The sequence below is a fragment of the Chrysoperla carnea genome, chromosome 2, assembly GCF_905475395.1.
Source record: "Chrysoperla carnea chromosome 2, inChrCarn1.1, whole genome shotgun sequence".
Taxonomy (NCBI): Eukaryota; Metazoa; Arthropoda; class Insecta; order Neuroptera; family Chrysopidae; genus Chrysoperla; species Chrysoperla carnea.
The window spans coordinates 66,167,749-66,194,767 of record NC_058338.1 but is presented as its reverse complement, the minus strand read 5'-3'; the positions used below and the strand labels follow the sequence as shown (position 1 = coordinate 66,194,767).

The window sequence follows — 27,019 nt, the reverse complement described above, 5'->3', positions numbered from 1 at the left end:
AAACAAAAGTTTAAATGTAAAAAACTTTCCTATGAAAAAATATTTTAAAATTTGTTTGAAGAATTTTTCGTAAACATCAGAAAATGGAAGAATAAATTAAAGTTATAGGTTTGAAATCAAATAATTTGTTCTGTTTCGTTGGTTTTCAAATATTCTTTATTAATTTTTTCGGCGTACAAGATTGTAAAATTCTGCATCATCCGATTCATCTTCAAAAAGATCATCATGTTCTTCACTGATTGGTTCATCAATATGATGATTACTATCAACATCGTCATCTTCTACAGGAGCATGAACTTCTAGATCTGGAGATGATGATGCTACATTATTTTTATCATTATTACTGGCACTAAATAATACTTTTTTAAGATCTTGCATCGGTAAATCTAATGTTAATGTTAACACTGTCGCAATTCCAATAACAATTAATAACTCTGCTACGTTAATCTGTAAAAATATAAAAATTTAGGGGGATACCTGGGATTTAACAGCTGTACATCCAATCCTATCCGATTGGGTTATAGTTCAGATATAAATCCTGAGAGGCGCAATAGACACGCTACTTATGACGAAACTGTAAAGTATTTGCACAAGGTTGCTATGTCGATCAATTCTCGTCTAAATTCCATCCCGGTCATTTAGACCTCGACATTCCATGCTTCAGAAATTTCGTCCTCGGAAATTCATCCTCCGGTCATTTCCTTCTAGCAAATTTACCCTTCAATTGTTTTTTTCTTGAGTAAACAAACCATCCTCCCAAAAAATTCACCCACATCCATTGATGTAAAACGTTAATGGCAAACTAGAATGCCTGAGTATTTCATCACCGGTAGAACGCCTATGCAGGGGGCAAAGAATTTACAGGCCTACCTCGATCCCAAAAGAGTATAAAACCCTGGTATTTTAATCACCCGTTTAACGCAAAGGGAGTTAGCTCGATCCTATTATAGGCACGGTCAACACGTAGAATGCATTTTTTGCACAAATATTACAGAACGAAGAATTTTGCATATTTAATATACAACAGGAAGTAAAATGACTGGAGGCGATTTGGCAAAGGTAAATTTGTCGGTCGTAGGTCGAAATGACTACGGTTTAAGAGTAAATCCGATCCTGAGTAAAATTTCACTCAGGATTATCTGTTATCTCTCTTGGTAGTTCTTAAAGGATAACAAGTGAAATTTACAAAATTTAAAAAACCCCCGAGAAATTTTTCGTGTACGGAACCCTAAACTCGCTCTTGAAACGTATTTAAGAACACTCTCCATTAAATTACCTTTTTCCCTTAGAGCCTTCTCGAAACTGAACCGATTTTGAAGATCATCGTCTATTTTTTAGTTGTTCCGGATACGAAACACTAAACTCGCACTTGAAACATAGCTAAGAACACTCCTCATTTGGCTATGATGCCAAAGACAGACCCACATAACGGTCAAACTTATAACACCCCTTTTTGGTTCGAGGGTTTAAAAAAAGGATTTTTAATTTTGAGTAGTGGAATACTTACGCCTGAAAATAGATCAAATTCTGATGAATTTCTTGTCACACCAACATTATAAAAAAATACAATAAATTGTACAAGATAAATCGGATACGATATTCGACTAAATAACACCATATATCGGTGACTTAAAATTTGATTCACTAGACTGGATGATTCAACAAAACAATAAAATATCACCCACGATAATGCTAACGATAATGCTACTGGTGTTAAGGCTGCATATTGTGCCGCTTCAGGTACATTATACACGTAATTGCGTTTTGCCATATGTGCAGGTGTTACTAAAATCCAACCAGCAAAATATGTAGTTGTTAACCAACCAGCAATCGATAAAACCTGCAAATATTTATTGAAAATCAACTTATTTTTTCGAAATTGATTAGAGAATTTTTATACCTTAGGCAATTCGAATTTTCGTTTTGAGACATCTTTTAATAATATACCAAGACATACTCCAGCTATGTATGACGTGGCTCTATTCAATGTTTGACCGTAAGATTTATTCGCAGATCGATAGAGTTGGGTAATCCTAAAATTAAAATGTGTTTATATAACTTTTATCTTTGTGAAATTTTTCTCAGCGGGGAATTTCACTATCAGCTAGCCTGGAAAATTTTTAATTGCTCGGCAAGCTTAAAATTTGTGAATTTTAATTGAATTCGATATAAAGATAATTTAATAAAAAATGCAAAATGGATTATGTCGGACATTCGAAAGAGATCAACGATATGTTCGTTGTCCAACATCTTAAAAATTTTTCTAGATGTTGAACGACGGATACCTTGGTTTGTTGAATGTTGGATGAAATGATTTTTGCAGTTCTTATTTAATAAAGAAAGGTCACAAAACAAAAGGGAAAGGGGTTATAAAGACGTGTGATTTCGAGTAGTGCAAAATTAAGCCTTAGATCCGTGAAAAAGTAAAAACTAATTTTCAATTTGGAAAATATTATTTTCCATTCAACACAATTTAAATTAAATTGTGCTTTCTTATTACACCAGTCTCTAGGCCGAAAAATGTGTGGGAACTAATCCCTCCTAATGGTGTGCTCAAAATTAAGACAAATAAATTTTAAATCGTTATATTTCGAAGTAAACGTGATTGAAAATTAGTGAACTTGACTGACTAGCCATGTTTTTTTGGAGGAATACTAACTATTGAAGTGATTGGCGCGCAGATACATTTTTCGGACTACAGATTTGCCTATACAGCGTGTTCATTTTAAAAGTATCCACCCTTAATAACTCTTGACCCAATGTAATTATTCTTTTGAGTGAAAACACGTCAATTTAGATATCGATAGGTAAATTAAAAAATGGTACCTAGAGAATTTTATGTTAATCCCTTCACCCCGACCTTGTGCCATTTTAAAGGGCATACTTCATTTTTTTAGTACGGTTGAATAGAGAAAGTCCTTTCAAATGATGTATAACAAGGTAGGAGGTGCCATTTGAAATTTCAAAGTTGGGGTGGCAAGGGTTGAAGGAATGAAACCTAAAATTCTCTAGGTACCATTTTTAAACTTTCCCCCCCAATATCTAAATCGACGTGTTTTCATTAAAAAAAAATCACATCAGGTCAAGAGTTATTAAGGATGGGTACTTTTGAAATGAGCACACTGTATGTATTTTAAAACTATTTGTTCATTAGCATATTTGGTACATTCTGTATTCATGAATGAAAAATCTCACTTACGATATCCCATGAAAAACATAAAGTGATAAATGATGATGCGTTGTAAAATAAAAACGCACTCCAAATGATAAAATATGTAAATTAATTACAAGTAACAATGCAAACATTGGTTTTTTATACCAAAACCAGACTAAAATTGGTGAAAGTAATGATAGTTGCATATCTAATGCTAATTGATGTGTATGCGTACTGCACTAAAACAAACAAAAAACAATTTTCAGGTAATGCACTCGTTATAGTCAAATCCCAGTTTTTGGATGTTATGGGCGTACTCAACTTTTGACTCAAGGAAGGCAAAAACACATTGTATTAAAGAAATACTCACAATTTCCTCAAATGGGAAAAAATTTTGAATGTATAATAAATTTTTCCAAAAATTTTCTTTACATATATTGGCATTCTTAATGACAATTTCGTTCCATAACGGCCCTTCGCCGATTAATTCAAATATATATGCATAAAATAATATTACTGCAGCTAAGGCTGGCGTTAATCTGTCAAAAAAAATTATCTCATTAAGAAAAATCGGTTAATATAAAATAATTTAGCGCTTCAAATTGAAATCGAAGCGTTTTTGGAGGCCTAGTAAGATTAACTTCTTGTTCTCTTAATCTTATTTGAATAATATTTTATCATACACATGCCCAGCTTTTGAACCTAAGGTGGCAAAACAGGAATTTTTGATTTAGAGGAGTATATCAGAAATTTTTGGCTTAATAATTGAATAAAATAAATAGTATTTGGGCATAAACACGTATACTTAGCAAACTAAACCAATGGTAATTCCAGGTCAAGAGAAATGAGCCTGAGAGCTTCTCCAAACTCTTGCAAAGTACCATGAAGAGCATGATAATAATAATAAAAATAATAATAAAACATAAGAGGGGTACCGCAAGTGGATTCCTAGCACCTAGACCAAGAATCCTCTGTGCCCTCCTGGAGCGAATAACTTGTCATGACGCCTTCGGGTAAGAGACGCAATAGAAATCGGATGAAGTTATAGGATTCTGTGAGGTCAGGTGCCACGCAGTAAGCCCACAGGATCTCTCCCAGGGTTGATGGATCCAAGATTTTGAATCCGAACATTCTGAATCTGCAGCCCTGTAGATTTCTCCTAGACAATATCTTACCGCATGTATCGTGCAAGTAAACGATCCTTCCATTTTACAGTATCCTTTTTCTCCATATCCTGACTCATATTATACGCTGACAGGACACCACTAATCAATAAAAATGAATCAGTATACATTAACGATCCTCGAAATAGAGTACTCCATTCAGCATTTGCTAACTAAAAAAATAATTTCTATAATAAGTACATATTTTGAATTAAATTTCCTCAAAATCAATTTACTTCAGTTAAATCAGTTCGATTGGAAAATGGTAAACTTCCTAGTGGTATTAATTTATGTGCAACGTATAACATTAAAGTGCATATACTTCGAATACCATGAATGCATGTAATTTCACCTGGTGCATGTTTGTCTTCTAGTAAAACAGTTGTTGTTCGACGCATCGAAAAACTGTGTAATATTTGTTCAGAGAGACTTGGATTTTCTTTATTTACTATTGTGTCACGTAAAGTAGCTACGATTACTATAAATCCTATAGTAAGAAGGGCCACACTGAAAAAGAAAATTTTATTTTTAATTTTACAAAGATAAACTTTTGGTAATATTTTCGCTGCTACCAAAGTTTTTCTAGAATTAAACCTTTATCTAAATTTAGTTTTAACTATGAGATGATAACGCTTCTATCTCGATTTGGTTACAGTAGTAGGTTCTGTGGAAGCCTTTAGAAGCCACAAGGAGACATAAAGAGACGCATTTCTGATCGAAATTACCACTCTTAAAAACAACATAGTTATAAATACATATTTGACCTTCTTAAGAGAAACTTTGAATAAAGTTAATCGTAAGGAAATTTTCTGATTTGCATGTTGTCAATTTATGTATTTTTGCTTTAGTTAATGTATAGGTTCAAAATTTTACTCGGTCTGGTCCAAGCTTCCGTATCGTTTTGACCCGTTTTTCTAGCCCGGCTAATGAAAATGATTTTTCTTTTAATGGCCGGCTAATGAAACAAATAACAGTACGGGAAAAAAATTTCCTGTCCTAGAACAGAATAGTATATTACACATCTAGGGAGCAAAAGTAAAGAATCTCTCAGATGTTTGTCACCCGCGACTTCGTTTCATTCTTTACTTACTCCCGTGGTATGTATACTATTTTTCTGCGCAACGGAGGCTGAAAGCGGCAAATTCGTGTAGCACAGCGGGGCGAAAGTTTACGCCCGAAGTGGAGAAATAGTATAATACACATCTAAAGAGCAAAAGTAAAGAATGCTTCAGATCTTATGTTTATTTTCGCCGAGGCGAAGCCGTGGGTGGCAAACATGAGATCTGAGACATTCTTTACTTGCTCTAGTGGTGTGTATACTATTTTTTTACTCAACGGGGACGGAAAGAGACCATTTCGTTTATCAAAGCGGTACGAAAGTTGACATTTTCCGCCCGGAGGAGAAAATAAGTAATTTTCCCGTACCGTTTCACCACATTTAATTTTTTAAAGAAGACACACTTCTGGACTCTTATGGTCGGCTGCCACTTCAGCCAGTGATTTCTATAGTCGCCCGGGAATGTATTGCTTTTTCTACTAAATAGGTACACAACCTAATATTGTAATACCCTTGTGTTATCGGTAAAGTATGACCATAATTTTTAAAACTTACATAGTGACCAATGTAGGAATACTATAATCGAAAATAGTTTTAGTTTTTTCTTTTATAAAACAATTTTCTTCCGAAGAATAAACGTGAAATCGTAAACCAGTAATTTCAGAATGATTATATGGCCGTAACGATTCACTCATTATTTGCTTGGCATCCTTAGCCGAACATGAATCAGGTATACATAAGCCCCAATTTATTGTAGAAAATCGTGGTATAAAGTGACCTGGCTGAAACAAATATGCTTAATTTTGGATTCATAAACTAAATTTTTTGTGGCGTTCGAGTATTACGAGAATGGGTTCAGGAGGGAAAATGTGCTCAATTTTCTCACTTTTTTTGAATAACTGTAATACTCAAACGTTTTTCTTTTTCTTTTTTTTTAATTTTTGAATACATACATCGTTATAAGTACTTTTAATTAATGTACGACCTTGTGCCATATTTAATGGAATGTCCATATCGGATGAAGTTGATTCAATATCGAGATGAATTAAACAATATTTTCCTTGGATGTTTAGTAGATTTTTTTGATTATTACCCAATTTGATTTTCGTACTTATACCCGTACATTGATCGTAATCTCCAAATTGATTTAAATTACCATGTAATATTCCAGAAGGAACTTTTCCAGTTGAATCTAACACTGAAAATATTTAATTTATAAAAAAAATGTTCATAAAATATCTTCCACAAAAAAAGTTGTTAAAATTAAAAAACGCGAAAAAATTTCTCAAAAACTTGAGTTTGAGTTCAAATGAGACCAGTTTTCTTGGTCAATTAATAAAATGGGAAATACGTATTACAACCCATATAAAATCCACAACCCATACAACATATTTTGATAGGCGTATAATAAATTTTAGATAATTTTTGTTACGATATTCTAATGACGTTATGGGTAAAATGATCCCTTTTATTAACTTTTCCAGTTGAATCTAACACTGAAAATATTTAATTTATAAAAAAAATGTTCATAAAATATCTTCCACAAAAAAAGTTGTTAAAATTAAAAAACGCGAAAAAATTTCTCAAAAACTTGAGTTTGAGTTCAAATGAGACCAGTTTTCTTGGTCAATTAATAAAATGGGAAATACGTATTACAACCCATATAAAATCCACAACCCATACAACATATTTTGATAGGCGTATAATAAATTTTAGATAATTTTTGTTACGATATTCTAATGACGTTATGGGTAAAATGATCCCTTTTATTAACGTTAAAATGATCCCTATTCTGTGTGTAATATTGTAATCGGTAAAATGATATTGTAAAATGATCAGTGATTTTTGTTTTCATACTAATCGTTGATGCAATGTAAAAGAACAATTAATATTTTATGTGAGCTTTTTGGTAAAAATGCAATGGGATCATTTTATCCACCTATTCTTACAAGGTCAGTAAAACGACACCTTTTGAGAAATAGTAAATAGTTCTAAAAATTTGAACAAATCCAAAAAAATTGAGATAACAATATTGCAACACTTGAATAAAGAAACAAAAAATATTTCAACGTTGTACATATCTCGAATAGTTTGGTTATCTTAAGGTAATCATTATATAGGAAACCTTCCCCTAAAATAATTTATTCAAAAAGGGAAAGAAATAAAATTGGTTTATAAAGCATAACGCGTTTTATCTACAATAAGTGAAGTTTACTTACTTTTCATGGACCATAATTTTGCAGCTTTTAATTGCCGTATCAATACTTGACCTTGAATTTTACAATCTGTATTTGAAATTCGTGTATAATTTGGTGCAAATGAAGGGAATGAATAATATAATCTATCAAAATGGCGTTGTGTAATTGGAGTATATGTAGACTTTTTGGATTTTTTCGATTTTTTGTCTTTTTGGTCACTTTTATTAGTAACCTTTTTTTCTGATTTAGTTTTCGCGTCATCTGATTTCTTCGGCTTTTCATCAACTTTTGGCTTACTAGGTTTCTTATCTGCTACAGGTGGTTTAACTTTTTCTTGTTTTTTAATTTCTGGTTTGGTTACCTTTTCTTCTGGTTTGGGTTTGCTAGGTTTTTTAGCGTCTTCTTTCGGTGCAGCCTTCTCTACTTTCTCTTTTGCCTTATCCGTTATTGTTCCCTCTTTTGTCTTTGTTTCAACTTTCTTTTCTTTTACCTTTTCCTCTTTTGGCTCTGCTTTTTCCTCTTTTACTTTAACAGGTTTTTCATCTTTCTCTGATTTAGTCCCCACCTTCGTTTCCATAGGTTTAGATTTTGGTGGCGATTCAACTTCTCCCTTTTTTCTAGTCTGTGGTTTTTCTGGAACTTTTTCTGAAAGTTTTTTAGGCGATGTTGTATCTTTTTTATCATCTTTTATAACTTTTTCTTTTGGTTTGGATTTTATTTCCTCGGATTCTTCAATTTCTTTGGATTCTTCATCTGAAATGGGTTTTTCTTTTCCATGTTTTTCAACTTTTGTAGGAACTTTAACTTTTTCAATGGGCTTTTGAGGTACTTCTTCCGAATCGCCTTCTTCCGAAATTGGTTCTTCAGATTCTTCATCGAACTTAATTGGAGCGATTGGTGTAAGTTTTGAAAATTCCTTTATTTTGTCTAAGCATAATTAAGATTAAAATTTTTAAAATTTTAGTTTATAAGTTCAAATCTTTTTCATATTTATGGTGGAAAAGGCAAATTTATCTTTTTAGTGGTTTAGTGGTTTTTTAAAAATTTACCTTTTTAGTGGTTTAGAGAAAAGCGTATTGATGAATTCAATCTGTCTGCGTCTGTGCTCCAATGAAATTTTTTTAGGGTGGTTTAGGGTAAGAAAATTCACCTATTTTTATTGTTATTAAGTATTGTAATTAATTTATCCGATAATAAAATTTCGGGCCAAAAATAATACAAAATAAACACTTGGCCATAGACTTTTCTATTTCGTTCAAGATGACAAAAATTGTTTATGATATATTCTGTGTAACAGACAGAATACGCTAGTAAAATCTTACAAAAAAATCAACTAAAATCGCAAAACGCGAAGTAAAGCTGCTTTTTTTGTAATATGTTATTTGAACTCCTTAGGGGAGTGTGTAACTACGTTTTGCAAGCAAAAACGAATTGTGCTACTTGTGTAATAGGTAAAAAGTCCGAAAATTAGGAACACAATTTTCTTTTGCTTGCAAAACGTAGTTTCACACTCCCCTAAGGGATACAAAAGAATATACTAAGATAGAAGCTTTATACCGCGCTTTGCGATTTTAATGTAGACTTTGGCTTTGAAATGAAGATATATAATTGAAAGATATAATTGTTTAAATATCCTACACATATTGAAATCTAAAGCTTTACGAAAAAAGTTTTTTTCGAAAGTGTTTTTCCTTTATCTTTTTTGTGGTTTAAAAGATAGATTTTTAATGGCCAAACTAATGGACCGATTTTTTTTTTTTGATGAATTGAAATGCAATTGTATTACCTACCTACATATTGTTAACATTTCATTCAGCTCGATTTTTATTCGTTTTTGAGCTGTCGAGCTCCCAGGCATACAGGTGGTCTAATAAACGAAAGTGACCTCCAAATAGTTTTTACTATAAAATTATAAAAGTATTTTGTATCTCCTAAATCTCCTAAAAGCCATTACTCACTCACGAAGAAAATTTCATAAATTGACCATGAGCGATAGAAACGTTTCTGTGTTGGTATAAAATCGTGGGTATACAATTTTTCAATAATAAATATTCTTACCTTGACTCTTATCAATTCCTGATTTTGTTTCAACACACTGATTATTCACGAATTTACCACTTTCACATGATTTTTTATCAAAAATTCGTTGTTTCATCGATGACGACACATCACTTTTATAAATAGATGAGGAAGGACCTCCACCAACACGATGAATAAATGGTAACGATGTACTGGATGAGGTGGTTATATCATCTTCGGAATGTCTTTGACTACTTCGTGATATTTTAAAACAATCAATATGATTAATACAAATAATTATAACAATTAAACTAATTAAAATATTTTTCATTTTTTTTGTGCTTTTTTTTTTTTTTTATTTTAAAAATTTTCCTTTCTAAATTAACATGCCGTTCTTAACGCCATTCACAAAGCATTCCTCTACACACTACGTGCGTGCGTACTTGGTTGTCTCACATCTGTGAAAAATTTTTATATCTGTAAACTAATTTTGATTTCGTTGTGAACTGTTTCGTTTGAAATTAACTGCCTGTGATGGGTTATTTTTAAATTTTCATAACAGATACATTAAAATGAAATGTTGAGATGCGGATTTATGTTTTAATACAAATATAAATATCAAAGAATATTATCAAGCGTCTTGACCGTACACACTTTTTTCTTAATTAATGCGTCTAAAAGTTTATTAATCATTTATTTGAATAATTTTTATTTATTTTTATTATGCAAACGAATGTTTATTTTGTGCTCTTTTCAAGAATTACTAGTTGATGCTTATTATTATCTATTGTTGAGTATAGGGGAGCGTGAGGTAATTGGCACCAGCTAAGCAATATTGTTAATAAAACTCATAATTTCTATTTGGTATGAACGTAAGTTGTATTTATCTGGTTATCAGAAAATCATAGAAAAATCTTGAACCTAAGTAACATTTGGCGAAAATTAAAATAAATTTGGATTGTGTCTTTTGCTCCAATTACCCGCACGTTTGGGAAATAGGAACCAATAAATGTCCCATTAGAAGAATGGGAGACATTAAAAGTTTAATCAGTCTAGAGTAATCTCATCTTTGATTTCAGTCAGTCTAAAATAAATCTAATCTTTTATATCAAAGAATTAAATAACAAAAGGAACATTTGATGACAAAATAGATTCGTTTGTCCAACAATTATGGGAGGAAGTGTAGATAGCTCTCGGTGGTACATCTTTTTCAAGCTGAGGCGAGTGGCGTTGGCGAGGTAAAATAAAAATATGTGGGATAAACATTTCTGGATCACTCATGGCACATATTACCGTCATATTTTTTCCTATTTCCCGCTGGCTCACATTACCCCTGCGATAGGGGTAATTCACACAACTGAATGAGTGCCACTAAGTCATTGTGCGCTTTAGGCTAGCTCTATCAAACATAAACAAAGACACTCGAACTTCATTTACATAATTACGGGCATTAGGAAGTCCATTTTTGACTCGCCTAGTTGCTAGTTTAATATTAAGCTAGCACACATACCTACTCATATTTTAAAGATTTTTTGTACTAGAAGATGTACTAAATGAGCACTTTTGCTTGAATTTAATAATACACTGTTCGATTTTGTGTATGCTAAAATTATTGTGCTGGCTACTAGACCTTGCAAAATTTAAGTGTTGGCGTCAAGAAAAATGTTTACGGTAAGGACAAGTTAGAATTTCAACATATTTTATCTTTTCTTCAATATGACTCAAAAATGTAAATAGTATTTTTTCGGTGAATGAAATTTATTTTCCGTCTTCTTTTAATTTCTGCGACCGTTTTCTATTTTTTCTTTCTTTATTTATTAGTCTAATTTAACGCACTTTAGGCTCTTAGAGATACGTTAAGTATGTAGCAGAGAATTATACTAGTTTTTATTATTTTTTGTTTTGTTTAAGTAGGTAAGTTTTTTGAAAGATTCAACAATATTAAAAGTTTATGAACTTGAAACGAATTTAAAATAAAATAAATTAGTATAATGAAATTTTTTTCTATTTTATATTTAATGTAGAACAAATTAACCATTTTATTTATAATGGGCCACACTCCTAGTCAATGTATGATAATATTATAAAGTTGAAAAGTTGAAACACTTTTTGGATACAGATCAATATGGCCTTTTGCCAAAATAATATCACAACAAAAAGATTTTTTTTCGTTTTATTATACATTAAATAACATTTCAATTTTCAATTAAATATAGATAATATATACAACTACTATGGACAAATAATAGGGACAATACTGTGAATTTTTAAGTGAGGCACATATTTGACTAAGGCTGTTTTAAAACTTGATCTAAAAAATTAATCGATGTGCTAATAATAGATTCACCGCAGGCTCAATGTAGGTATATGCGATCCTTACAATCGCGCCTCACTTTCCCACTAGGTTTTATGGGCATGTGCTCCGAGCCCTGTGATCTATGAATTCCTCAAATTAAAGGAGATAATGAATATACAAGTGAAAACAAACAATTGACTGAGTTAATTGTTGAAATACCATGCATAGTCAGTGTTGATTTCTTTATCACATTACACATACAAACATGTGACACATACATAACTGATAATCAAGTACAGTACATATTATAAAATTTCCGCGTAATTGTTGTTTAATTTGCAGTACAAAAGTTGTTTAATTTTTGATAAGGAACATTTTTTACATTTAACTTTTGTTCTATCTCTAACGGTTTACAAGATGGGTCCTACGGACCCAGGATCCAATTGGCCTATGATGCTCATTTACGAACTTGACCTCACTTTTTACGTCCTGAGTACGCTGTAAAAATTTCAGCTCGATATCTTTTTTCGTTTTTGAGTTATCGTGTCCACAGACGGACGGACGGACGGTCGGACGGACGGACGGACGGACAACCGGAAATGGACTAATTAGATGATTTAGTGAACACCTACGACAAAATTTTTTTCCTAGCATCATTATTTTTAAGCGTTACAAACTTGGGACTAAACTTAATATACTATGTATATTTCATATATACATGGTATAAAAAGAGCACTTATTAACTCATTAGTCATACTTACCAAAAAGAAAAAAAAAATCATCAAGAGTTGAAAATTGCCTCTGTTATTAAAAAACAGCCCCCCACGAGTTGAAGATCCTATCTTTAGGGACCTTGTAAGAGAAAAATGTCCCTTCTCTAATCCCAGTTGCTTAAAGACACGCTTTAAAGAACGCCGCGAAAGAAAGGTGAAAATAAGAAAGAAAATTTACTTATATATGTTCAAAACTTTTACAAAGAATATAGTGTAAGACTGATGGGCTATTAAATACCGGGGATCGAGTATATAGACTAGTTTAGCTTCAAATTGTAACATAGATGATCAATTTTTCGGTTCATTGGATATTTCTGTCTCAAACCTCTAAATCGAGGGTGAGCAAGCTAATCTCTATGATTAATTCAGTTTATTGCTAAGGCTTACGTACAGCGTTCAGTACCAGCAGGCCCGTGGCCAGAAGTACGCCAGGGCAAGCTTAGTCTATGCTGGCAAATCTAGAGCATGCTCTAGCCAATAGTCAGCGCTTGCTAAGGATTTTGAAATTTCAAGTTTTTAATAATAACGAAACTTAGTATTATAACATTATTTACTAGAGCAATCTTTTTAATGCAGTTTATGGAGAGGAAGCCATAATTTATATGTCTTCGATATAATTTTTCAACATCGAGCTACATTCGCCGAAACGTATTATTTACTGGCGACAACCGGCGAGTATTTGGCTGTAGAGTAGTGACTTGTGAGTAAACTTTCTGGCTATTGATGAGAATTAACCACCCACCGAGACTTTTTATGTGCCATCAACAAATACCCAATTTGATATTTCTTGGACATGCAAAAAAAACCAACAAAAGCTTTAAATTGATCTACTATTGAGAAAATTTAATCAGAAGAAGAACCGGAATAGATAACAGCTTTACTAGTTATGTATTTACAACAATCATTAAAATATGGGCAAAAATTAAGTTTGATGCCCTGGTTATTCAGCCTAGCTACGGCCCTGTATAGTAGTAAGCAAATTAACAAAGAAATCGATTCTTCTAAGAATTAAGGATGATTTTTACTTACACCTGAGCTTGGCCAAATATTAGGAAACTAAACTTTGGCCAAAATCTGACTTATGTGTCAGATTTTGACGAGTATCAAACATTCATAAAAATTGGGTCAGTTTTACAACTGACAGCGATTTACAAGCTGGGTATAAACTGTTTCAATCCCCAACAATTCATACCCAGGCTTAAACCAATTATTATATCCTATAAGGATAAGGGCTTGCGGACTTTTCCTGGTTGTTTGGCAATGTATAAAAGATGGGATAAAGTTGAAATAATTGACTATATATTTATTTTTGTTATTATTTTTTATCATTATTACAATGGATTTCGTACATTTTTTAACCTAACTGTTAGAAATACTTATTCGAATACCGAATTAGATACTCCCACAAAACCAAATACATTACTTTATCAATAAGTAACTAATACTTCTGAATACAAACACATAACGATCTCCGGTCGAACATATCCATACGCTTTGATTACATGATATCCTTCATCCATTGGAATCGTATTCAAATCATTTAAGGATAACTTTAGATGACGTAAATAATAGATTCCCTAAAAATCAATTTTAAAATCAATTAAGTTACCATGTTATTTTAGCACCTGCAAATATGAATTGTTGCCGAAATTATTATTAAGTAAACTGACGGTAATTCTAAATGGTAATAATTCGGCCGAGCTATGCTGATAAAAATTTTCGGAAAATTTGCATTCGTGGATGTTTAGGTTACAAAAATATAAGATTATGTATTATTTATCAAAAACAAGTGAAAATAAACAATTGACTGAGTTAACTGAAATAGCAAATATAGACACTGTTTAATATTTATTGTAATTTAATATCTATCTGTTTAATATAGATGAGTCCTACGGACCCAAGACTTAATTGACCTATAATGCTCATTTACTCGACCTTACTTATTACGACCTGAGCACGCTATAATATTTCAGTTTAATATGTTTTTCTTTTTATGAGTTATCGTGTCCATAAACGGATAGACGGACAGACAGAAGACAGACAACCGAAAATGAACTAATCAGGTGATTTTAGGAACATAACAGGCTGATAAGTCCCCGGTCTGACACATAGATGGCGTCGCTAGTATTAAATGCATATTATTTTTATATAGTACCAACCTTCAAATGATTCGTGTCAAAATTTGACGTCTGTAAGTCAATTAGTTTGTGAGATAGAGCGTCTTTTGTGAAGCAACTTTTGTTATTGTGAAAAAAATGGAAAAAATGGAATTTCGTGTTTTGATAAAATACTGTTTTCTGAAGGGAAAAAATACAGAGTCCGGAAACTCATTATCAAGCCAAGTTTTTGCTTCCACTGTATTTTTTCCCTTCAGAAAACAGTATTTTATCAAAACACGAAATTCCATTTTTTCCATTTTTTTCACAATAACAAAAGTTGCTTCACAAAAGACGCTCTATCTCACAAACTAATTGACTTACAGACGTCAAATTTTGACACGAATCATTTGAAGGTTGGTACTATATAAAAATAATATGCATTTAATACTAGCGACGCCATCTATGTGTCAGACCGGGGACTTATCAGCCAACCTATTATATGCCAAAATTATGTTTGTAGCATCCATATTTTTTAACCGTTTCAAACCTAGGACTAAACTTAATATCCTCTGATATATTTCATATATAAGATATATAAACAATTATTTAGATTATCCAAATGTAAATTTGGCTGCCCTAAATCTTGGCCATTTTAGAATTCTGCCAGGTTTTTCATGGCCTTCAACTCGCAAAAATTACAACAAAAAAAACTTGTTTTTCGGACACTCTTTAATTGTTATCTTACACTATTTAGTGGACAGGATTCAATTGGAACCGAAAAATGTTGAGCAAATTTATACCAAATGCTTGTTTCTTCCTGTAAATGTGAACATACTTTTCCAGCAACATCCATATAAAATTCAGAGCATCCAAGATCATTCATGCCTAAACATTTATGGGCATGAAATACAAGCTGTAAAAAAATTCTAAATTTGAAAAAGATTTTCTTTTATACAAATCAATCGGAATAGAACGCCACTCTTTTTGTATTTTAATGGTAATTGGCGATATGTTCATAACGACGTATAACATTAATGTGATATTTAAAAACAGAAATAGCAAGGGTCCAGAAATTGACAGACTAACTTTCTTATTATACTTTAAATACATTGTAACATCAACAATAAAAGAAGCGCTGGGCACTCAAGGCTATGTATCCCAATCATAATATCCCATTTAATTTTTCGTCGCTTCCACCATTACAAATATTGTTTACAAATAAATTTCGATTTTTGCCCCAATTTACTAGATCAGTTTTTTGTATTTTATAAATACGTATTTCGACTACCAAGTAGTCATCATCAGTAAGAATTAGCTAGTCGTACGACTGATTACTCTTATTATGAATGTTACTCTTTGCTAATTTGGTGGCGGACTGCATGAGCAAATTAGCAAAGAGTAACATTCATAATAAGAGTAATCACGACTAGGTAATTCATACTGATGATGACTACTTGGTAGTCGAAATACGTATTTATAAAATACAAAAAACTGATTTAGGAAATTGAGGCAAAAATCGAAATTTATTTCGACATATCCTAGAGTTCTCATTCTTTTAGAAAATTACGTTAGTAGGTATATCGATTATATAAATAGATACATTAGATATCTATATTACATAGATTTTAGTATAGGAATAATAGTCATGTAATATTTTCGAGGAAATTAACCTTTCTTAAGAACTGCATTTCGTTTCCAAGCGTAGAAAATGCATTAGATGTTTTACGGTAATTTTCAATGTTCAAAAGATAAATAATAAATTCCTGACTTACCGTAAAATTTGAAGGAATAATTTCGCGCACATCCATATCAAAATTAATTTCATTATATTCGTCATAATATTTAGTATGGAAATTTGTAAAATTAATAAAATTTCTTGAATGGAATTTCTCCTTACATTTATCTAGTTTCAGAACAATTAATTTCTATAATTAAAAGAAAAATAAAATTAAAATAATTAATCCAATTGTAAATTTAAATGTAATAATTATTTTTACTGGTGGTTTAAGGGTAGTTGGCGGTAACAATTTTTCGGTGGTTGTATGTGTAAATATCGATTGTCCAAAGGTTGAGAAAATATTTGATATTAGCCAAGAAATAATTATTCTATAAAATTTCATTTTTAAATTGTGTAGCGAATATTTACGGTCGTAAAATTCCTAAAAATTACTATTAATTACAAACTAATAATTACTATTGAATATTTTATTATAATAAAGCGAACACGATTATTAATTATGCATTTCAATGTTTATAAATTGAAAATATCAACATTTTTAATAAATAAAAGCAAAAATTAAATGTTTAAACTACAAATTAATATTTGACGACAGAGGTTTTGCACATAAAAATCACTTTTAAACCTTTTTCATTCCTTAAAAATAAACGTTAAATTTGAGGCACTTTTCAGAATATTTACAGAATATCAAAATAGAGAAACTAACGTTTGCTCAGATTTTTATAGCATATTTAACTTCTGATCATCTTTTCCTTTAAGTCGAATATGAACATAGAAATCGAAATCTTTATTCTTACTATAAATTGTAAAAAATAAATTTTACTTCAAGACTTTAATTCTCAGTTAGTAGGTATTGATCATAAATAAAGAAAAATTGTAGAAAATAAATATTAGTAGCCTTCAAAATGTACAAGAATAAAGAATCATAAATATTTCGCTAGCCAGGTCTCAATTACTTTTGTAACTTTCGTCACTTGTTTATTTATATTTATTTTATCTTAAGGTAGTACTATCGGTAATAGACTTTGCATTCAGAATTTAATGAAACTTGGCATAGTTGTCCATTATTATATCATAATTAACCAGTTTAATTTTTAGGGGCCTTCTCTGAAAATCTGAACGTCCAATTTTGTGAAATAAAATAAAATCTGTAATTTCCCATAAGGATCAATGTTAAAATATCTTTTTTCATTTCTCTGAAGGCCCCTAAAAATTTAACTGGTTAATTATGATATAATAATGGACAACTATGCCAAGTTTCATTAAATTCTGAATGCAAAGTCTATTACCGATAGTAGGTACTACCTTAACTGTATTTTACAGTTTACAGAAATGTTTATTGCATTTCCAATACAAATTTTACTTATTATTTTTAATAATTTACCGAATCAGAAAGCTATTGAATTGATCGGCAAAAGCCATGCGCACCACGACTTTTGAAGATAGAATTACAATGAAAATAATACGTATCTATAGAAACCTAAAGTGTATTCATGCTTTTTTGATAGTTCGTTCTCGAATATTTAGGCGAAATGTTCAAAAAAATTCAAAAATAAAATGGAGGGAGAAAACGATTTAGATATTTTAGCTCGATTAAGCGTACCAATTGTTTGGCATACACTAGAAGAGTATAATGTTCGTATTGAAGATTTAGAAGACTCACGATTTGAGGAAGCCATGAAATTTATTAAGGTTAAGAGTTATTTTATAATATTTCCTACTTTCTTAATCATGTATACATTTTTAAAAATTATCCGTCTTAATTTAAAAGAGACTTTTACTATATTTAATTAAAGTCTAAAAATCTGAAAAATTGAAAGTTTACTCCTTCAACGAGCTTTACTTTGATAAATTTTAGGTACATTTTGTACCACATGATATTCTATCCAGATGTGGTGGATTAGCTGATGATCCAGACCAAATTCAAACATTTTTAGAACGAATGTTATTTAATATGCAAGATTATACAAGTCTCATTGCTGTCGATAATGGTTTGTTATAATAGATAAGTAGTTATTTTATAAACATTTTTCAATTTAAATATAAACCAGAAAATAAAACATTTTATTGTTACAATAATAATAAATATTCAAGTAGTTCGGAACCAAGGTAGAAATCGATTTATTCCAAAAGAAAACATGAAACTTGTGTAGTGTCCCATTCGATTCAACTAACAATATTAACTTATTCCTTATAGCCGGAGAGCCAGAGCCGGGGTTTGAATTTTCACTTTTTTTAAGTACATATTTTGATTTAGCGATCACGGTAACCCCCAAGGTAGCATTCTTTGTGATATATAACCTGATATATGTGATATATTCACTTTGTATTTTTTTGCATTATCGGCAAACATGGGTATTTTGTCTAAAATCAGAATTTTCCGACCACTATTGTTAGTTTCAAACTTTTTAAGTCCAGGCTAGTATTCTGCGACTTCAAAAACCTCCACAATAATAACATTTTCTCGATGTGACTGTTTTAATTTAGCAGCTGAAAATTTAATTTTCCGGCCGCCATTTGGAATTTTCACATTTTTTATGGCCAGATTCGAATTCCGCGATCCCATAAGCCCCCAGGTTGGTATTTTCATTGTCATTTATTTTTTTTAAAACGTTTCGGGACTTTTGGGAAATATAAGTCGGATTCCCGAAAAAGGGAGTAAGGACGAGTCACCAACTAATTTTAGGAGCTTTTCTTAGGTGCAATTACGAACAAAATGATCCATGTTAGATCAAAATCGGTTAATTATCGAAAAACTTAGATCATCTGCCAGGCTATTTAAGCCCCCACCAAATCATGCCAGGCGATGATATTTCGTATGATTGAATATTAGACTTTAAAATGGTGTAGGTTTCAAAGTGCCTCAAGAACATTTTTTACATAGGAAAAATTGCAAATTAAAAATTTCATAGCTCACTAACACCCTCCAACCTCCCAGCCAGGTTGTCGATTTCACCATCCCCACATTCGCAAGTTATCAACTTTAATATTTTCAATGTGCCTCAAATATTTACTCAAGAAAGCCACTCAGCTCTTAGAGTATTACATTTATGTGGCAGCAAAGCTGTATTTTACTCAATCGTCATTGGAAGATAGAAGTATGGTGATTTACGTGGCATAAAGAGAATCATCTATATCCTAATAGCTAGTATACAGAATCGACCATTTTAATCTATTATGACTAATAGCTCGTTTTTAAGTGAACTAATAAAAAAACTAGCCGTGAGGTGATTCTGGTACTACCCTTTAGGACCACACGAATAACTTCCCAGTGTAATAAAGAGTTATAATAAACAAATAAAAAATTTCAACACATTTATATGTTTATAGGTAACTTTTCGATAACGTAACGCTATGCCCTCTGATGACCTGTCTCATTGAATGGCTTCCCACCTTAATTATAAATGCATATACATTTATCCTTTTCCACATTTAAATGTAACAAATAAATAGTAATATTAAAAAAAAATCCAAACCAGTTCTTTGAGACGACAACATATGCATTTATAATAATAAATAAATACATTTTATATTATTTTCTATTAAATAGATATATTTTTTACATCTCATAGTCGAGTCAATATAGAGCTAAATAACTAAATTAAACAATAAACGGATGGATGGGATCAAACGAATTGAATTTTCATGTTTTTTTTTATACCATGCATATGAAATATATCAATTTATATTAAGTTTAGTGCTTAAGACGAAAAAAGTAAGGTTGAGTTCGTAAATAGCAACATAGGTCAATTGGGTCTGTAGGACCCATCTTGTAAACCGTAATCTATAATAGAGACACATAATGACATTATATATGATTTAATTATTAATAATTCAATTAGGTTTCAACTGTTAATCTCTATTTCTATATACAGTAGAATCTCGATAAGTTAAAGTCCAAGGGAAACACAAAATATTTTAAGTTATAGAGGTTTTAAGTTATCAAGTGTCTATGTTAGGTAAAGGTTAATATAGAGGTATGTACATGTTTCTATGTACCCTAGTTAATATAGAGGTATGTACATGTTTCTATGTAGTTACTGAGGGCCTATACAGAGATTATTTATTTAAGTTATAGAGGTTGCGTCTTTTAAGTCATAGAGGTTTTGGGCTCTGATGGGAAGGGAACATAGTATTTTTTGAAGTAACAGAGGTTTTTATGTTACCGAGGTTTAAGTTATCGAGATTCTACTGTATTATAAATGCGAAATTAAGCATGTTTATTTGTTTGTTTGTTTGTTACGCTTTCACGCTAAAACTAGCGACTGCTTTTTAATGAAACTGTACAGCAATATAGCTGATATATCAGAATAACACATGAGATATAATTTATAAAGATATATTAATAAAAAAATTTAAAAATTAATTTAATTTGACATTATCATAAATTACAGATTTCTGTAAAAATGGTCAATATAAAATATTTCGGGGCTTTTTTTTGTTGATATACTCAATGAATAATTACGACTATTATACATTTAAAAAAATAGAAAACCATACATATATTTTACCTGCGTAAAACACGCCTTACCATTATTTCGAGTGTTATAGAAAGGGGGTAAGCGAGAGCAATCTTTATCAATCTTTACTTTTAAACCCAGCGAAGCGGGTGAGTATCACTCTAGTTGTTTAATATAAAGTTCGTATTCTTTATTTACCAGACTAAAATTATTATTATTTATTTTTCATTAGTAGGGATAGGAATTGTATATTTCATATGTTGACTAATTTGTAATTAATATAATAATTAACTTTTAATATACGAAAGGTGAGTTTTTTTTTTTAATTTCAATAAATAACATTTAGTTTTTAATTTTTATAGTATCAGAAAAAATAATTGGAGTCTTAATTAATCGTGTGATGCGTTTTAGTGAGCATTCAAAAACACAAAGTCGAGTACGATTTTTGGAAGGTGATAGTGTACGAAAAATTATCAAAATTTGGAGTTTAATTATAGCACGTTCAAATGTCTTTCAATATTTCGATACGGATTGTGTTCTACGAAATTATATTTTATGTGTCAAGCCAAGATTCCGTAGGAAAGGTAAATCATTATTTTTCTACTATAATAATTTGATATTTTTAACAGTCGTTTCACTTGATTTAACTATCGGGGGTAGGGATAAGTTTTTGTTTGGGAGAGTAGGATCTCTTAAAATCGTGTACGAAAACCTATTCTGAAGACATCTCGAAAATTATTTACATAATATTCAAAATAATTTAATTTTTAGTGTTTTCGGATCCTAATTACCTTAAATAATCCATTCTGAGTGAATCTCAAAAATCAAAAGAAAATCGTATTGTAGAATAGAATAAATTAGGAAAAAGTATTTCAAATTTTTCTCCGTCCTGATGTTTTCTATAACAATTCAATCAATTTTTTGGGTAATTTTGGCATTCAAATCTTGTAGACTAACGAACAGTCATCCATTCAAACCATTTAATTTTTGAAATTTATACTCACAATCCTTACAAATATTAAAATATATAAAAAAAACTTTATTTTTTAGGTATTGGTCGCCAATTAATGCTAACTTCTTTTGAATTAGCTGCAAGCTTAGAAATGGGTGCTGTTATGGGAATATATACAACAGGTGCATTGCAACAAATGGGCAAAAGTTTAGGAATGGAAGTTAGTATTTATTTATATAACGCTAACCTTTTAAACAACGTGTATTTTAAATAATTTTATATGGGACACACATCTGGTACAAAAACTGAGATTCGCAAATTTGTTCATATAGGGGCCTAAGGTGCTCAAAATTAATACATTCTAACAAAAAAAATTATTTCATATTGTTAAGTCATAATACCCATACATTCAGGCGCGGATTCTGACCTTAAAAAAGATTGTATAGCCACAGCTATAAAGGAGATGTTTACAAAATATATGACGTCCTGACCAAAATTTTGTACAGTGTATATTTCCACATGGATTATGGATAAAGGATAAAGCCGTGTGGCCAACACCAGTAGATACATGTAAAATGTTAGTTTGATGAAATTTTCACAACTTCAAAGGATATCAAATTTAATTAAACGCTAGCAAACATGTTACATGAAATAATTTCAACGATTTGCATTGAGTCCAAAAAACCCGAATTCGATTTCTGATATATGTGTATTTTTTCAATTCTCTTTAATTAAGTTAGCCTAAGCTGTAAAAATTTGTTTTAGATTCTTGCTGAAATATTCTATATTGATTATATAATTGACGGTGAAATGGTGTTTGATGACCCAGGTGCTGGTAATTATACAATTGCTTTAATGGCACGACGAGTTGAACCCACGGAGACGGTGGATGTTGAAGCAGACGAAGCTGAAATACCAAAAACTTGAAAATGCCACACCATATAAAAACAACACTATATTTTTTTTTTTATATAAATGTTAAAAATTAAAAATATGCAAAATATTCTCAAAATTTTTCCGAAATAAAAATTTTGGATTATTTTCCTTTAAAGAAAGCGATAAGTCCCTTAAGAAAATTTCCACGAATAAGTAGTTCTGCAGTTCTGTAATAAAAAGTTAATAATATTATTGTTAATTGTAAAAATTAAATCGTCTTAATATCCTGTATATATGAAATATATATCAAGGTACACTATTAATTTTAGTCCCAAGTTTGTAACGATAAAAATATACATCTGATTATAGCCCATTTCTGTTTGCCCGTCCGGCTGTCCGTCAACAAAACAATTCAAAAACGAAAATATATATCAAGCTGAAATTTATGTAGTGCTCATGACGTAAAAAGTGAGTTTCAGTTCGAAAATGAGCAAAATAGGATAATTCGTGTAAAGCGTTGGCGATAAAACAAAAGTTTAAATATGTGAAAAATGTTCCTTATAAAATAAATTTTTTTGTTTGAAACCAAAACAGATAGCGGCCGAAAGGCCACCATTATTAGTTTTTTAAACTTTTAGCTAATTTATTTAAAATAATGCAAGCACTAACATACAATACTTTCTGTACTTGATTTTAATAAAAATTTGGGTACTATAAATAAATTAGTACTTAATTTTATATAAACCAAACCAAATAACCAAATAAATATTTTTTAGAATAATCGAACCACTTTCCAAAAAGATTTCAAATCAGAAAGAAAAATTAATTAAAACTTGTAAAATTATAAATATACTCGAGCACAACAGGAACTCGAATGAATTTGGAATTTCTTCAAATTATAAAATTTAGTTTTCAAAATATTTATCTTTTTATACCATGCATATATGAAATATACATAGTATATTAAGTTTAGTCCAAAGTTTGTAACGCTTAAAAATAATGACGCTAGGAAAAAAATTTTGTGATAGGTGTTCATAGAATCACCTAATTAGTCCATTTCCGGTTGTCCGTCCGTCCGTCCGTCCGCCCGTCCGTCTGTGGTCACGATAACTCAAAAACGAAAAAAGATATCGAGCTGAAATTTTTACAGCGTACTCAGGACGTAAAAAGTGAGGTCAAGTTCGTAAACGAGCATCATAGGTCAATTGGGTCTTGGGTCCGTAGGACCCATCTTATAAACCGTTAGAGATAGAACAAAAGTTTAAATGTAAAAAATGTTCCTTATCAAAAATTAAACAACTTTTGTTTGAAACATTTTTTCATAAACATCACTGTTTACCCGTGAGGGCGCCAATTAGGCGGAAATTTTATAATATGTGTACAAACTATACACTAAATGTTGGTCGGTAATGCAGAAACCTATAAAGTCATTTACATATGTACATACTATACTTTATTAGTATGTATGTGTCACATGTTTGTATGTGTTATATGATAAAGAAATCAACACTGACTATGCATGGTATTTCAACAATTAACTCAGTCAATTGTTTGTTTTCACTTGTTTATTATGCAAAAAAGGTTGAAAATCGTTTCAAATTAAAATTTTGAATACTTTGTATGAAATTTACTTTGAAAAACATTTTCACGAATGTTTGTTGTTTAATACAAATTATTTTAGAGAGTATTATTAAAATTTGCATTTAATTAAATAATTAATTTTGTAAGATTAAGAATTCTTTATTTTTATGAACTACTTACATCCAAAAAATTATAATTCCCGCCAATCCTGCTATGTTTTGTTGTCATATTTGAATTTGACATTTAAATTTGGAAACAATTATTATTTGTAAACATTATTTTATTAATCAAGAAAAATGGCTTTTCCTTTATTTCCATCATTAATGCCAAAAGCAATTGATTCATTATGGTTTAATGTAGACAGTCCAGTCGATGAAGACAGTGAATTACAAGAATTAGAAGTTGCTCATAAAGCTTTTGTAAGTATTAAATTTTATTTGTAGGTTAACTTAAATTTTGAAATCGAAAATATATTCAAATTCTTCTTTGATATTTGATGTTTCATCTGATAGTTTCTATGAATGATATAAAACTTCGAATGTTTAAAACAATGCTCTCGACAAATACCTATATTAGGCTATAGACAAGAGTTCGGCTATCTTTTGAAACGTTTTTTTTCTATTACAGCGAGATTCCATTTCACAGAAAAATATTGATTTGGTACCAATTGGAAAACCAGCATCTGAGGTAATTATTAGAAGTACGATTTTATCAATGAATCTTATTTCAAATAAATTTTGTTTATATCTAGAACTTAGAGGAAGAGGACGAAGACGATGAAGATGACGATAACGATGATGATGAAGAAAGTGACAGTCGCGATGAAGAAGATGAAGATGAAATTGACATGGAAATATCTTACGAACAAACAGGACCAGTAGATGTTAGTATAATACGTGTTATTTCAAATATTTCAGCCTTACAACATTAAACTTTTTTTTGTATAATTTTCATAATAAATTTTCCTGCATTGAAAAATATATAATCAAGCCTTAATTTTTTTTTAAATAAGGCTAGTAATAAAACCGGATCCCATTTTTGAATTTTAGTTTTTATCCGGATTTAAAAAAAAAAAAGGAAAATATCGTTTGACTTAGCAATTTTAAGTTAAGGGCTGCGTCTCTAGCAGAACTGAGCGCTCTGTATCACTTAGTTAGTACCGACATTCCAAATTTCGTTATAATATAATTTTTTCTTTAAGATAAGTGTCGATACTAACTGAGCGGTACCGAGCGTTCAGAGAATGGTTGAGTTTATTTAAACTGAGCGCTCGAAGGTGCTCAGTAAGAATCGGTAATTAATGTACTATAAAGTAAAAGTACATGATCGATAATTGGGGTTTCGGTGCGCTCAGTTCAGCTGGACACAACCAGTGAAAGAATATCTGATTCTGATTCCTTTAATAATAAAGCTACTCAAAATTAAAAAATCTTAATATTATGTACCACAAATACCTAATTTATTGCTTTTTTTGTTTTACAGAATACATCGTAATATATTTTTACAACTATCGTTTAGAAAATTATTATTTATTTTATAAGTATGATTTAAGAATAAATTTATAAATATTTAAAATTTTATTTCTTCAAAATTAAACCTTACATCTACATCAAAAAATTTATGGCCGTTTATTGCAGACTTCAGTTCCTCAAGGGTATTCTACTATTTTTTTATACACAAATAAGTTTGACAGATATATTCATAGACATCTGATTATAATAAATATAAATACATATTATCTATGTATATATTATACCCAGCTGTCTACACTGAACTGATATCACAGCAGGGCTTACCCGCGTTTTAGGTCACGTGATATACAGTTTAAAAATTACGATTTTTAATTTTAATATTTTAAAAGAAATATGTGTTTTTATGATGCGAAATCAGAATATTTAAGTATATTTTTACATAAATTTTAACTTTTTTAACGATAATACCCTAAAAGCGCAAGTGGTAATTTGCAGAGAATTCTCTAAACGGAACGGTCAAGTTGTAAACACTCTGCGCTTATCCACTAGTTGTGCCTATACCATAAAGTTATCTATTTCATTTATAAAGTTATTCTTGATGGATTTTAACACAACAATAGTCATTAGATTATACAAAATTTGAGTATACCAGGAAGCCCTCAACATATTAAACATCCTTTGTGACATATGCCACATACAGTATCCGACTGCATAAAATATGCAATGAAAAGATAAAAACCATATAAAAACAAGTACCTATCTTCGAATAGTCAATCCTTAATAGAATTGAAAACTTATATGTTTTTTACAGTTAGAGACAAGAGATTGAAAACTTTCGATTGAATTGAACATTCGAGGCGCTTTACCATAAGTTTCTATATTTTCAGTAGATATTTCTTGCAGTCGAATTTTTTAATGTATTATTCAAATTATAAATATTGTTGGCATGGTAATATCCAAACATCAAATTATTAGATGTGTAAAAAATATTTATTTTATCAATTTCCATCATTTTTTTGTTCGTATAAAAATTTTAAATCGTTTGCACAAATATGAATTAAAATTAATCAAAGTTAACATCCACATCAATAGATGTCACACAAAACTGAAAAAAAAAACGTATTTTGAAATAAAAAATTGTATATTTTCGAATTGGTCAACATCATGAATGGTGTAAAATG

General features: G+C 30.5%; 4 protein-coding genes across 5 annotated transcripts; 2 read left to right on the top strand and 2 right to left on the bottom strand.

Annotated features, from left to right (window-relative positions):
* Window positions 1-137: 137 nt before the first annotated feature.
* Window positions 138-10,077, bottom strand: LOC123293297 (nose resistant to fluoxetine protein 6-like). The gene is made up of 11 exons (XM_044874071.1): window positions 9,631-10,077; window positions 7,594-8,499; window positions 6,328-6,572; window positions 5,930-6,156; window positions 4,554-4,824; window positions 4,330-4,490; window positions 3,525-3,693; window positions 3,200-3,393; window positions 1,901-2,033; window positions 1,508-1,840; window positions 138-447 (listed from the first exon to the last, which is right to left on the bottom strand). The coding sequence occupies exons 1-11, from the start codon at window positions 9,920-9,922 to the stop codon at window positions 160-162; spliced, it is 3,219 nt and encodes a 1,072-aa protein (XP_044730006.1). The 5' UTR covers window positions 9,923-10,077; the 3' UTR covers window positions 138-159.
* Window positions 10,078-14,087: 4,010 nt separating this feature from the next.
* Window positions 14,088-16,567, bottom strand: LOC123292848. Its single transcript, XM_044873560.1, has 3 exons — window positions 16,532-16,567; window positions 15,505-15,672; window positions 14,088-14,237 (listed from the first exon to the last, which is right to left on the bottom strand). The coding sequence occupies exons 1-3, from the start codon at window positions 16,565-16,567 to the stop codon at window positions 14,088-14,090; spliced, it is 354 nt and encodes a 117-aa protein (XP_044729495.1).
* Window positions 16,568-18,054: 1,487 nt separating this feature from the next.
* On the top strand, window positions 18,055-22,882 carry LOC123292847. The gene is made up of 5 exons (XM_044873559.1): window positions 18,055-18,189; window positions 18,356-18,488; window positions 21,320-21,541; window positions 22,008-22,129; window positions 22,675-22,882. The coding sequence occupies exons 1-5, from the start codon at window positions 18,055-18,057 to the stop codon at window positions 22,834-22,836; spliced, it is 774 nt and encodes a 257-aa protein (XP_044729494.1). The 3' UTR covers window positions 22,837-22,882.
* Window positions 22,883-24,621: 1,739 nt separating this feature from the next.
* LOC123293759 (anaphase-promoting complex subunit 15) lies at window positions 24,622-25,878 on the top strand. Of its 2 annotated transcripts, none has more exons than XM_044874663.1 (4): window positions 24,622-24,785; window positions 24,994-25,053; window positions 25,118-25,249; window positions 25,849-25,878. In XM_044874663.1, the coding sequence occupies exons 1-4, from the start codon at window positions 24,663-24,665 to the stop codon at window positions 25,858-25,860; spliced, it is 327 nt and encodes a 108-aa protein (XP_044730598.1). In that variant the 5' UTR covers window positions 24,622-24,662; the 3' UTR covers window positions 25,861-25,878. The 2 variants fall into 2 exon arrangements, with proteins under 2 accessions (XP_044730598.1, XP_044730599.1); XM_044874664.1 differs by having other exon boundaries at window positions 24,622-24,789; window positions 24,998-25,053.
* The last annotated feature ends 1,141 nt before the right edge of the window (window positions 25,879-27,019 follow it).